General features: G+C 29.6%; 1 protein-coding gene across 1 annotated transcript; it reads left to right on the forward strand.

The window, feature by feature from the left end:
- The first annotated feature begins 5,404 nt into the window (after positions 1–5,404).
- LOC145958909 (fatty acid amide hydrolase-like) lies at positions 5,405–13,556 on the forward strand. The gene is made up of 18 exons (XM_083076522.1): positions 5,405–5,665; positions 5,933–6,042; positions 6,214–6,274; positions 6,371–6,561; positions 6,731–6,860; positions 7,704–7,781; positions 7,884–8,031; positions 8,158–8,270; positions 8,448–8,523; positions 8,613–8,684; positions 8,768–8,819; positions 9,010–9,081; positions 9,187–9,267; positions 9,433–9,533; positions 9,619–9,711; positions 10,078–10,146; positions 10,250–10,314; positions 13,477–13,556. The coding sequence occupies exons 1-18, from the start codon at positions 5,566–5,568 to the stop codon at positions 13,494–13,496; spliced, it is 1,632 nt and encodes a 543-aa protein (XP_082932648.1). The 5' UTR covers positions 5,405–5,565; the 3' UTR covers positions 13,497–13,556.
- The last annotated feature ends 1,228 nt before the right edge of the window (positions 13,557–14,784 follow it).

Here is a 14,784-nt window from a genome sequence, read left to right on the forward strand (position 1 = left end):
GGGTAGAGAACATTATCACCCCTTGGGTGGCAGAAGAGAATCAATAGACATCGAAAACGATACATGTCAAGTGTAACTAACACCCCCAACAAAAAATACCAAATTCACAACATGATCATGGGGTCCTATACTAAGGAGGTCATGAAAATCATGATGATCTAAAAGCAGATACATACATATATACCAAGGACTTTGTGGTTGCAATAGTATGGATCATGTCAACACCTAATTCTTCTAGGTTTGGTTTATGCAAATCAGTAAGTTGTAATTTGTAGGTATATATGAATATGATAGTATATGAAAGTTTCACTGAAATCAGGAAAAGGAGGTGGACGTGGAAATAACTTCAACAAAATATATATATATATATATATATATATATATATATATATATATATATATATATATAATTTGTTTGAATATAAGTTAAAAGTATTTTTAAAACTTCTCTATTAATTTTTTTATTATAAAAAACTCTAAAAAATACTTAACTTATATTTATTTTTAAACATAATTATAGTAGATTTTAGAGTGTCTATTCTTTCTCAATGGGGGTAACATCGCTTTTCGATAAGCAAGAGACGCAAATAAAGAGATGTTCCTTGGTTGAGACTCAGGCTCATTGTAAATAATAACGTTCTTTTTAAATCTTATATCAGAAATATTTTCCTCAACATACCACCACGATTCTGTCAAAAAATGTATTTAATATTTTTAATTAATACTTATTTAAGGAAAATACGATATTGAACAACTTATATTTTTCCTGTGTTTTGTGGTAGGTATTTGTAGGGCCCGCTAGTCCACCTGTTCCTCCACCATAGTATGATATTATCCGCTTTGGGCCCAAGCCCGCACGGTTTTAAGCCCGCACGGTTTTGTTTTTGGGCTCCTTCCCAAAAGGCCTCAAACTATGTGGAATGGTGGACACTTATAAACTAGCCAATGTTCCTTCATTTTACCGATGTGGGACTTGGGATGAATCCCAACAGTATTATTTTGAGTTATATCTAATTTTGATCTCTTTCTTTTATATTTGCTAGAATTTCTCTTATTACATGCGACTTTTTCTGCGAATTTTTCATAAAAATTTGCAGGAAACGTTGTTCTTGCAAATTTTTCTGTGAAATTTTATCTGCAGGTAATACCTTCGTGAATAATATTTTTTTGCGAATTTTAAAATTCGCAGGAAATTTTCCTGCGAAATTTCTTGTGAAAAAAATTCGTAAGAAAGTTTCCTGCGATTTTTTCGCAAGAAATTTTGCAGGAATATTTTTTACGAAAAAAATTAAATAAATTACTATAAATTTATCAATAATTTTTTAATTTTCAAATGCTCATAATGAATTCATCCGAAACATTTGTTTCCATGCCTCTAACATGTGATACATAATCTTTTAAATTCTAAGATTGTAGATTATAAGCGTAACACTCAACCATATAAATCAACTTGTAAAATAAGTGTTGCCCCAACTTATATACTCTTTAATTGTTTTACTTTCACTCGATGTGAGACTTGAAATTTTTTTAAAATATTAAACTTATAAATTTAAATATTTATTTTTTTATTTTTCCTGCGGATTAAAATTTGCAAGAAAATTCGCAGGAAAAGTTACCTGCAAATTTTTTCTACCATTTAGTAATCAATACTTGTGAGTTTATTTTTTCAAGAAAATCTGCAAGAAACAAAATAAAATTCTTACAATATTTTTTGTAAATTTTTATCATAGAAAAAAATTCTATGATTATTAAAATTGTAGCAAAATTTGTAAGAAATATCTAAATTATTTTTTGCAAATAAATTTGCAAAAAAATTCTTCGAATATTTTTTTACTTTAATAAGCTGCATGTGATCAATATCTTCCATAGTACACTATAAATCTATAATTACGAATGCCTTGTTGACAAAACAATTTTAGTTGAACACTCTATAATTATATATGCGTGGTTGACTAGGCAATTTTAGCTGTATAATTAAATGCAAATTCTGACTAAATTTAACGAGACAATTATAGGAGGAAAAGTCGTCATAATTTAACAATTTTATTACATCTTTCTTGTATATACACCTTTCATAATAACATGCATGTTGCAAGTTTTTAATGCCCCTTCAGTTTATAACAACAATGCCATTGAAAGGGAATAAAATAATATGCTTGCTTAAATCTCATCCATCTCAACCTACCTACTATTTTGTACCTACTTGATCATCATTGAAGTATTTTTATACAGACAACACACAAGGCCGTAGCTGAAAAAGAAAAATGGTAGCACTTTTATTAACAAAACTCAATAATGGTTTGCTTTTCTTTTACACTATGATACTGCTAGTAGTTGAATCATAATATACAACTACTCACTCCCACGAAAACCATGGCATGTCATAATCATGAAAGTTGTTTGAACTTTTCTCACGTATCTGCAAAACTTACTGGTCTTTCACTCTTTCATGCAAACTCAAAGGAATGAAAGCTTAGTTTGTAGCAAGAGAAATAGTACAAAGACAAGGTCATGTGAGGCAGCGTTTTCAGTGGACCACTATAAATGTTGAAACAACTCGGATAGTAAATTGCATTAACTTTGGTGGTGCGTGTTACGATGAAAAATAATAAAATAAACAGATAGTAACAGAAGGAACCTCGTAATCATACAGAATGGAGTGCCAGAAGCAGGCTCTACCGAATTAGCAACATTCAACCTGCACACTCCACCCAGCTACAAGATACAGAATCCTTTTACTAGACACAAATAATACTGTTCTTTAAATAGATCAAAACAAGATAAAGCAGCAGCTCATTAACTCCCGCTGTAATTTGTATTTATTATAGATTATAATCTTTTACCCTAGAAGCATTCATAATAATAATAAAAATTAAATTTTACTTTTTCTTTCTCATGTATTACAGTTTTATGAATTTTATCATTAAAATTTTAAAATTGCATATTTTATCACAAATTTTAAAATGTCTTACACTTTGTTATCTTGTTAGTTGGTCATTTGACATTATTAATTAATTACTGACATGACACGATAATTACTAATGTGATATTTTGATCATGACTTTATATATTATGTTACATTTATATATCAAATTAATCGTTAATGTGATTTATAATTGTCAAAATGTCACATTATAAGTTAACATGATAATATCATTCACAATAGGTTTATCTTAAAGATGTATTTTATTATTTTCTTTGGATTTCACATTATATCAAATTTTATTAATTTATAAACAACTCACTAAACCCCAAGCGTGTGGTTCAGCGGTAGAGGTTGATCCACGTTTAAGCAAGGTCAGGGGTTCGAATCCTGCCTTGTGTATGCAGCCGCGTTAAATCTTGGGGCCAACTATCCCACCCTTTGAGGTGTCTCCAACGTAGCGAGGAGATTAGTCACTGCTGTCGGCCCTGGATACTCCAGGAACGAACCTAAAAAAAAAATAACTCACTACACTTTTATTCTAATAGTAAAATTTTAAGCAACTCAAAAGATTTCACATCTTTATAATTTTTGTTTTTATGTTTACCAAGATTGAAATAACTTTTTATTATAAATAACTGCTAACAATGGAAATAGGCCAACCTTAAATAGAAGTTAATGGTTTAGCCTTTTTAAAGTCTAACATGATCTGACATCTTTAATAAAAATATCATGTTTAGATTTTTAAAAAAAATTATTTATTTAAAAATATTAAGCTTAAGTTTATAAAAAAAAATTATTAGACCTGATAGACTAACCTATTTAATTATATAATATAATATAAAATTAATATTTATATATTATTAATAATATTAATAAATAAATAATTATATTAGTATTAAACTGACTATATTAAATAATTGACATTTTTTTAAATTACTAAATTATTCTATAGTTAAACCATTAATTTGAATGAGTATTATCATAGCTATTTTAATTTTTAAAAATAAGAATTGATTATTGAAAGTATGTCAAATGAGATAATTTAAATAATTGTTTTTTTTAATAAAATTAACCTCTTTCATCATAACACGTGCATGAGTGTACATGTATATAAGTTGTCCTTTAACACAAAATAATGTCATTTATTCTCTCTTTGTGACATTGTATATATACTCGACACTCTGAAATCATCTCATATAAAATAAGTATTTTTTCAATTTATAAATTATTATCATAATTATTTAATTTATTAAAATATGAGTAAGTTATTTAGAATATACCAAATTAAAAATAGAAAATATTTTAAATATTTTTTATATGATTTTTTTTATTATAGACTTATAGACTTATGACATATGTGTGAGTGTATACCAACATATGTGGTACACACAAATTGTTTCTTTAATATAAAATGATTCATTTTTTCCCCTCTTTGGAACATTGTATATATTTAAATTTTAAAATTTTAATAATATTGAGTAAAGTATATTTTATTACGTAAAATAAAAAATAATTTGTAATGACATATTTAAAAATAAATTTGTTAATTTTTAAAAAATTAAAATTTATTGATCTAATTAACATTATTAATATAAAATATATTTTTAAATATGTTAATAGGTCAGGTCAGATTTTAAAAAGATCAGACTATGCCTATAAAAAAAAGTCTATAATAAATAATATGTTAGGCCTAAATTTTGATTTTGTAAAATAAACATAATCTATATATTCAAAGTCTCATTTGACCTAACCTTTTCTCATCCTAATAACCATGTGACACCTATATTCTCTTTGATGTGAAAAAAAGTTAAAATATAATTGTTGAAATTTAAAATATGTGGATGTTCTAAAAAAATGTAAAATTATGAAAATTAAGTAAAAATGTACAACTTAAAAATTTGGTGAAAAAATTCATGAAATACCGGACAAAAGTGCAGCTAGGCTTAAAAACAAATTAGTTTAATTATATTTGGACCTTCTTGATTGGTAAAATTTTTCTTAATTCTTTTTCACGAATTTAATAATTGCTGACACGTCACTTTTTTACACTGTCATTTCAATTCTTCAACACATTCATGATGTGGTACACTTGTGTATTGTCGGGATAGTGTTTCTGTTATATACAATTAAAATAATGGAAGGATAAAATTCTCAAAAATAATAAAATTACTAAATTGAAGTAGAGAACCAAGAGTAGAATTAGCCCATGAAAATTCTAGCTGTGGAAGTCAATCTGACCTTGTAATGTGTAAATAAGGAAAAAAGGGGTTAGATTGGTATTTCCGTATAATTCAGGTGGAAATTTTCCAAAGTGTGCTTTTCATGCAAAAGTAGTTGAGTTTTTCATACCAATTCTCAAAGGGAAACCAAAATTGTCATGAGGGGGTGTTTTACACTTTTACTATCATTAATTCTACCATTTTCACGCAAACCACTTGGGTTACTAGTTTTCATACCAGATTCTATCCATCAACGTGACAGTTAAGAATGCATGGTTAAAAGCACATTGAACTACTATCTCATTCCTCTAGCAATCTCCGCCAAAGTTTTCCTATAATTAGTTACCAACTGCTATTCTTCTGACATCTTACTCTCTCTTTTCTTTCTGTCCAACACCAAATATCACTCTTTCTTTGCTAATGGAGTTCTTGAAACGAAAGGGTGTGGTTTACACCCCCGTCAAGGATGTGGACTTAGGCCCCTATAGCACTGAATTCTACCTCCAAGCCAATGTCAAAGGTTCACCATGCATTGTCTTTTTTTTTCTTTCTTTTCTAGCTTCTTGATGTCTTATTCTTTTGAGAGTAGAGTATCACTGTATCAGATGTTTAGAACCGGTCTGCATGTGATGCGTTTTGACTTTTAAGTTTTAACAATGACATATATTTCTTTTTTTGAGCTTTTAATGTCCTTGATTTCTTAAGTTGAGTTTTTGATATGAAGTCTTAATCATGATGGATGAAAGTCATGCACATCCACAAAATGCTGATGTCTTTTCCATCACAGCTCCACGCATGACTGGTCTTTTGGTCAAGATTTTCACCTTTTTGTTGGAGTTTCCAATACTTGGAACCTTGCTACTGTTCATATTGAAGGGAAACAATCTTATTCACCGGGTATGATCCTGTTCCATGTCTCCATGATATTCCATTTCATGAAGTTCTGTTCCAGTAAAGATTGAATTCCATACCCTCTTTTTAAACTTTTGAGTCTAATTTATATTATATATATATATTCTCTAGAACATCTGTAAGAAAGTGTTTTTCTTTTATTTCCATTTTCCACAGCTTATCACAAATGCAGAGTTCGAGGAATCGCCTCTCTTTGTTCCCTTGCATGATTTTGAAGGTTTGAGAGAGCATATGGACTTGAAATTTGATTGCAAAATTTTGGCCTTGGTTGCCTTAAGAGAAAGTGGATCATGATTTCTGTTTATTCTTTCAGACATTGAAGAAAAAGAAGTCAAATGCTTAGATTCTTCTTTATCTCCACCGGAAAAAGTTCATCTTGCACTAGATTGCTTGCCTAAAACTTCAGAAGAAACACTTGATGATGGAACCAATTCTCCATTCTGTCGCTGGACAATAATGGATTATGCTAAAGCTTACTGCTCAGGAGACATAACACCAATCATGGTATTTTCATCTTTTAATATTCTTTTGTCTTGTTGCCATCATGTCATTACTGTGTTCACTCAATCAACACTTTGCATGCATGAAGTTCACTCAAGTCCTTTACATTTCTAATGGTTTTGACTTATGAATTTTGGTGTACTAATCCGTTCATTAACTTCCATGTTCACAGGTTGCAGAACGATTTATTGCTGCTATTGATGAATCCACAAAACCCGCACTCCAAATGGGATTCTTTATTCACTATAGTGCTGATGATATACTAAGGCAAGCAACTGAATCAACTCTTCGTTATCAAAGAGGTAATTCACAGCAACTCAAGTTTCAATTCAATATCAGAAGACTGTTGGGGGCATTTTTTTACTTGTTTGAAGGGATATTTATATCTAGAGAAGAGAGTTATAACTTGTTATTTTTATAAGGTTATTTTATACATAATTTCACAATGGTGAGATATTGTCCGCTTTGGATCTAAGTTTTCACGGTTTTACTTTTATTTATATCATTGGAATATGTGTACCTTTTTTTTCCTTGTTGGTCAACGAATTCAAAGAAGAGAGGGTTATTTCACACACAACTCCACAATGGTAGGATTATAACTTGACACAACTCCACAACGATAGGATTATAACTTGGTTATTTTTATATAGGATTATTTCACACACAAGTCCATAATAGTGAGATTTTGTCTGCTTCGAATCTAAGCTCTCGATTTTATTTTTGGTTATCACCCAAAAAATTACATAGTTATTGGAGTATGTCTATGTTTTATAAATTATTATTTCTTCTCTTGTTTTATTGATGTGAAATCTTATTTGTATCCTAACAAAGACTTTCTTCGGTCTTTAAATGATTTCATATGATAGGGTGGTTATTATTGAAATATATAATTATGAATACTCATGCTTTCTGCATCCAGAAGTAAGATGAATGCTACTTAGTACTTACCTTTTCCCTGCCCCACTTCTGCTTACACCCCTGCTAATGGTACAAATCTCGTGAATACTATATTCTAATATTGGAGGCCAGGAAATAATAATTTAACAATTGAAGTAGTAAAGAAATCTAATAACTGTGACACTTATTCTTTATGGTTTATCCTAAATTATGTTCAGATACTCATTTGATGCAATACTATTTTGCAGGGGAACCTATCTCCGTGCTAGATGGAGTTCCTGTTGCTATCAAGGATGAGATAGATTGTTTGCCATATCCAACAACAGGTAGTGTAAAGTGTCACTCTTCTCTCCGAGGTGTCTTCTATTCAAATGATTAAGCTGCTGATTTCATGATTCACTTAAGCTTCTAAAAATGCTGTCCTCAAGGAGGTACAACATGGCTGCACAAAGAAAGGCCTTGTCAAGATGACGCCTGCTGCGTTAAGCGTCTAAGATTATGCGGCGCCATACTTGTTGGGAAAACCAATATGCATGAACTTGGGTCTGGAACCAGTGGAATAAATCCACATTATGGGTAAGAGCATCATTTGTTATAATACATATTATGTTACATCTTTGGTATACTGTCTTCAGAATTAAGTATCAATGAATGTACATTGAACTAGTTGGTGACAAGGGAAAATTGTTTATTTATTTGTAGGCCAGCTAGAAACCCGTATGATACAAATAAGATTGCAGGAGGCTCTTCTAGTGGATCTGCTTCTCTGGTGTCTGCTGGACTGTGTCCTGTTGCCCTTGGTGTTGATGGGGGAGGTATTTGATTTATATCTGTACATGAAAGACCAGACAAATCAGCATTCATTATTGCTTAGTTGCATTGAACATGTATATGAATTTTCTAGGTAAATCTATTTCAGTAGTGCATGAATACTAAGAGTAAACACAATAGAAAAGTTGGTGAATTACTATGATGTTTGCTCATCTATTCAGGATCTGTAAGAATGCCAGCAGCTCTTTGTGGTGTTGTTGGTCTAAAACCAACTTTTGAACGTATACCTCATGATGGGTAGGTATTCCTTTTTGTTTAAACATGTTTAAATACTTGGAGGTTGTAATGACTTAGGAGAATGATCTTCATTCTTCTACTACATCCAGAGTTCTTCCCCTAAACTGGACAGTTGGGATGGTTGGAATACTAGCAGGCACTGTGGAGGATGCATTGATTGCGTTAGTACTCTTTGCAATGATATTCTTTCTTCAAGGAAGTTTTAAGATAGGTTTTACAGCATTTACTTTTTCACTGTTTACAGTTATGCAGCTATCAGTGGAGAAATTCCATATTTTCATACCTTCAGTGTACTGGTAAGATCTTGTTTTCAAATTAATGGATCTGATCGTTGATCAGCCTTCTCATGTTTCAAATATCAATATGATTAGATTTACACGTTAAAGTTTTACATACCAAGTTTAACCTTTTATCTAGTATCTTTGAATTTCTAATGTTATAGTGATAATGTCTTAGAATTTGTAATGTTAATGTGCAATACTTTAGACCAAGATAAATCTTCCACGGCTGAGCTTGACAAAGTCCATATCTGGCATCAAGTTAGCAAAATACGGGAAGGTTAGACACGTGTTGTCAGCTATAAATATAGCGTTATCTTCCTCAATATTGAAAAAATAGGTTGTTCTAACATCATGTTGTTTAACCACTACTTCCTTCAATTAGTGGTTTGATGATTGCAGTGATGATGTCAGAATATGCTGTACCAAAACTTTGAACAAGCTTCAGGATCAATACAATTGGAAGGTACTGCAAAATATAAAAATGCTAATAAATGGTGACTACTAAAGAAAGAAAATCATCCAAGCACCTCAAATAAAATTACCAAACCCATCATTGAAAAACAGCACAAAACAACTTGCTAGCTTGCTAACTTTTTTTGTTTTCATTTTCTTATTTTATTAACACAAGATCGTAGATGTGACCATACCAGAGATAGAAGCAATGCGGCTGGCACATTATACAACAATAGGATCTGAGTGTTCCACTGCGCTTGATTCTTTTAAAGAAAAGTATGCCATCTTATAAACTCTTTGCTCCTTATTGCCCTCTAGATTGAGGAGTACGGTTGCTGACATCACCAAATTATTACCAAAGGAATTTTGCAGAATTAGGATGGGACGTAAGGGTAGCACAAAGCATCTATGGTGCTTTTAGCGGCTTGGAGTATCTTAAAGCTCAAAGAATTAGGTAAGATGTGAAAAAATGAGGCCAATAAATTATGGTAATAAAAGTTAACTTGTTAGAGTAAAGCCACAATGTACTCAGCAAACACAACATCTTGATCTTGTTAATTGTAGACATGATTCCTCTCTGTACTCAATATTGTTTATGTAATCAAATTGTTATCTCTCTAGCATGTGCATCATAAATTGACACATTTGACACACTACTACTACTTGGTCAACTTGGGTAGCAATGTAGCATCTCCCAAAAGTGTTGTGAGAAAATTTACTAATAGAACTGGTTTTGGAGATAATAGGAATTTGTGGAATCTTTTTCCTATAGTACTAATAGTAGTGTTTTTTTAATGACATTTTGTTGAAAAATGAACAGGAATCGCCAATTGCAATTTCACAAGAAAATATTTGTTGAGGCAGATGTCATTGTCTCACCAACGACAGGGTTTGTCCTGTTTTCTCAAACTTCACACAACGGTTTCTTTTGATGAGTACTAACTAGCTTTACACTTCGGTAACACATTTATGATATTTATGAATTTCAACAGTGTGACTGCATATCCCATTCAAGATGATGCCCTGAAGACTGGTGAACTTGACTACGTGAATGGAGGTATAGTATAGATGAAATTCATTTGATTAGGAACATTAATAGTGTGTTTGGATGGAGAATTTAAATGGAGTAATTCATTTATTTAAATAATTTCAAATTCTTTGAGGTGAAATACCTTGGACGAAGAATTTATAAGGAATTTGAAATTCAAGCATTTGTGAAATTCCTTGAAATAGTAGAATTTCAAATTCTCCCAAAAAAGTAAGAATTTGAAATTCTTCATATTTTTTTTTCTTATTTCACTTATATATTTTATCTTATCTCTTATTTCTTCAAGTTTTTAATTATTGAATATTCAAAAATATTTTTAAAATTATTAAATATTATCTAATATTAATTTTAAAAATTATTATAAATATTTAAAAATTAGCTAATATTTATTTTTATAAAATTTAATTTAAAAAAATCAACATATAAATATATTTTTAAAATCAATTTTACCATGGTGGAATCAAATTATCATATCCAACCCAACAATTTAAAATTTGAGAAATTTAAATTGACTTATCCAAACAAAATATTTTAAGAATGATAATATACATTATTAAAAAGTTTAATTATGTTTCTCTTTTTTCCCCCTTTTCTTTTCTCTTAATTATAAAATTTGCTTTACAATGTGCAAATAACATTTCTCTAATCTATCTACACAAGCAGACTTTTATAAAAAAATAAAAAAAAAAACATTGGTAGCTATGAAGCTTTTGAGCCCAGGGATGTTCCAGAAGTCAAAACAAGTCTTGTCTTGTTCATTTAGTGTTAGACTCTCGACAAATGTATCAATTGTATAGTAAATGAATAGAAGCTTAAGTATTGAATCCATATATATTTACACTATAATTAATTAATTTAATTCAATATTAATTAGGGAAAAATGACAATTCTATTTAAAGAATGCACTAAAGATTAAAAAATATATATATATTTTTAAGTTTCTTGAATAATAAAGAGATTGAAAAGATAATTAATAATTTATAATAAAAGATGTCAAAGTTGATTTCACTAGCCTTCCTCACACATATCATTCTTAATTATTATCTAATTTTAGTAATTATTAAGTTAATTCAAAAAAATATTTTAATCTTAATTTTTTAAGTGAGAAATTTTAAGTAGTTTAAGAAAAATTTCAATTTTCTGATAAAGTTTATTAAGCAACCTGCATTAAGATTAAAGGTTTAAAGTGTTGATTAATAAGACTTATCATATTCCTAGTGATAAGCTTTAATAGTATTATTTTTCAAATCATATTTTCAAAAAGGCTTCTCAACCTCAATTAAATTTATGCGATCATGCATTGAGTAATCAAGTCAAAATAAGACTTTTTAAATGTGTGTTTTTTTTTTCCAATTTAACTTGTGATGTTCACTCATTCATAACAACTAATTGACTCGCTTAAACAAGTAAGATGACTTATCATTATTATATTAGCTTGTTAAAAGCGTTCAAATGACTCATTTGAACGAACTCTTTATAGTATTTCAAGAGTGTCTTTTGAGTTGATTTGTTCAAAGTGCTCATATGACTCATTTCAAGAAAACATGAAGTCACTTAGGGTGCACTTCCCTCTCACTCTGAATCAGTACTCATGTTAAACATCTTTGAGATTAGTTCCTTCCTAAGTGTATCTCAAAATTAGCAAAAAGAAAAACTATAAAAATACCTAAAACTAAAAAATAATTCTACTAATAAATGGAATAAAAATAAAATACCAATTTTTGACAAAAATAAGACTAAAACATAAGATATGTTAAATAGTTGTCTAAATTTAAAAAAAAAATAGACATATTTGATAATTAATTATCAATTAGGATATATGGATAATTTTTTTAAAAGCACTTATAAGATTAAAAAATTATTAAAAAAATAATTCTTTTATAAGTTAAAATTTGTCTATACTTATATAAAAAAATAATTTTTTTTTAGAGAGAAGTCATTTTTTTCTTCTTCTATTTTTCTCTTATAGATACTTTCAACAAATTTGTGTAAACAGATATTTGCTTGGTCTTTCGTGAATATAATTATAATCGCAAATTAGGTTTTGTCACTTTATTAGTTCCTTCACCCCTTCATCTTTTCTGGTGTAGTCTTCCTCATTGGTCGCTAACATCAAGTAATCATTCAAGAAAAAACCTCACTAAATAGTAAATAGACAAAAGCAACCCCAAGCGTGTGGTTCAGCGGTATGATCCACGCTTAAGTAAGGTCAGGGGTTCGAATCATGCCTTGTGTATGCAGCCGCGTTAAATCTTGGGGCCAGCTATCCCATCCTTTGAGGTGCCTCCAACCTAGCGAGGAGATTAATCACTGTTGTCGGCGGTGGATACTCCAGGGACGAACAAAAAAAAAATAGACAAAAGCCTAAAAAAAAAATAGACAAAAGCCTAAAATTGGGTAGAGAACATTATCACCCCTTGGGTGGCAGAAGAGAATCAATAGACATCGAAAACGATACATGTCAAGTGTAACTAACACCCCCAACAAAAAATACCAAATTCACAACATGATCATGGGGTCCTATACTAAGGAGGTCATGAAAATCATGATGATCTAAAAGCAGATACATACATATATACCAAGGACTTTGTGGTTGCAATAGTATGGATCATGTCAACACCTAATTCTTCTAGGTTTGGTTTATGCAAATCAGTAAGTTGTAATTTGTAGGTATATATGAATATGATAGTATATGAAAGTTTCACTGAAATCAGGAAAAGGAGGTGGACGTGGAAATAACTTCAACAAAATATATATATATATATATATATATATATATATATATATATATATATATAATTTGTTTGAATATAAGTTAAAAGTATTTTTAAAACTTCTCTATTAATTTTTTTATTATAAAAAACTCTAAAAAATACTTAACTTATATTTATTTTTAAACATAATTATAGTAGATTTTAGAGTGTCTATTCTTTCTCAATGGGGGTAACATCGCTTTTCGATAAGCAAGAGACGCAAATAAAGAGATGTTCCTTGGTTGAGACTCAGGCTCATTGTAAATAATAACGTTCTTTTTAAATCTTATATCAGAAATATTTTCCTCAACATACCACCACGATTCTGTCAAAAAATGTATTTAATATTTTTAATTAATACTTATTTAAGGAAAATACGATATTGAACAACTTATATTTTTCCTGTGTTTTGTGGTAGGTATTTGTAGGGCCCGCTAGTCCACCTGTTCCTCCACCATAGTATGATATTATCCGCTTTGGGCCCAAGCCCGCACGGTTTTAAGCCCGCACGGTTTTGTTTTTGGGCTCCTTCCCAAAAGGCCTCAAACTATGTGGAATGGTGGACACTTATAAACTAGCCAATGTTCCTTCATTTTACCGATGTGGGACTTGGGATGAATCCCAACAGTATTATTTTGAGTTATATCTAATTTTGATCTCTTTCTTTTATATTTGCTAGAATTTCTCTTATTACATGCGACTTTTTCTGCGAATTTTTCATAAAAATTTGCAGGAAACGTTGTTCTTGCAAATTTTTCTGTGAAATTTTATCTGCAGGTAATACCTTCGTGAATAATATTTTTTTGCGAATTTTAAAATTCGCAGGAAATTTTCCTGCGAAATTTCTTGTGAAAAAAATTCGTAAGAAAGTTTCCTGCGATTTTTTCGCAAGAAATTTTGCAGGAATATTTTTTACGAAAAAAATTAAATAAATTACTATAAATTTATCAATAATTTTTTAATTTTCAAATGCTCATAATGAATTCATCCGAAACATTTGTTTCCATGCCTCTAACATGTGATACATAATCTTTTAAATTCTAAGATTGTAGATTATAAGCGTAACACTCAACCATATAAATCAACTTGTAAAATAAGTGTTGCCCCAACTTATATACTCTTTAATTGTTTTACTTTCACTCGATGTGAGACTTGAAATTTTTTTAAAATATTAAACTTATAAATTTAAATATTTATTTTTTTATTTTTCCTGCGGATTAAAATTTGCAAGAAAATTCGCAGGAAAAGTTACCTGCAAATTTTTTCTACCATTTAGTAATCAATACTTGTGAGTTTATTTTTTCAAGAAAATCTGCAAGAAACAAAATAAAATTCTTACAATATTTTTTGTAAATTTTTATCATAGAAAAAAATTCTATGATTATTAAAATTGTAGCAAAATTTGTAAGAAATATCTAAATTATTTTTTGCAAATAAATTTGCAAAAAAATTCTTCGAATATTTTTTTACTTTAATAAGCTGCATGTGATCAATATCTTCCATAGTACACTATAAATCTATAATTACGAATGCCTTGTTGACAAAACAATTTTAGTTGAACACTCTATAATTATATATGCGTGGTTGACTAGGCAATTTTAGCTGTATAATTAAATGCAAATTCTGACTAAATTTAACGAGACAATTATAGGAGGAAAAGTCGTCATAATTTAACAATTTTATTACATCTTTCTTGTATATACACCTTTCATAATAACATGCATGT

This window comes from Cajanus cajan, chromosome 6, assembly GCF_000230855.2.
Source record: "Cajanus cajan strain Asha chromosome 6, NIPB_CcT2T_4, whole genome shotgun sequence".
Taxonomy (NCBI): domain Eukaryota; kingdom Viridiplantae; phylum Streptophyta; class Magnoliopsida; order Fabales; family Fabaceae; genus Cajanus; species Cajanus cajan.

Bases quoted from the DNA above. Each gene is read 5' to 3' on its own strand.
- LOC145958909 (XM_083076522.1), top strand. From the start codon at position 5,566: ATGGAGTTCTTGAAACGAAAGGGTGTGGTTTACACCCCCGTCAAGGAT. The intron at 7,782-7,883 runs GTAGTGTAAAGT...GCTGTCCTCAAG, and splicing joins TTTGCCATATCCAACAACAG to GAGGTACAACATGGCTGCAC. The intron at 8,524-8,612 runs GTAGGTATTCCT...TACTACATCCAG, and splicing joins GAACGTATACCTCATGATGG to AGTTCTTCCCCTAAACTGGA.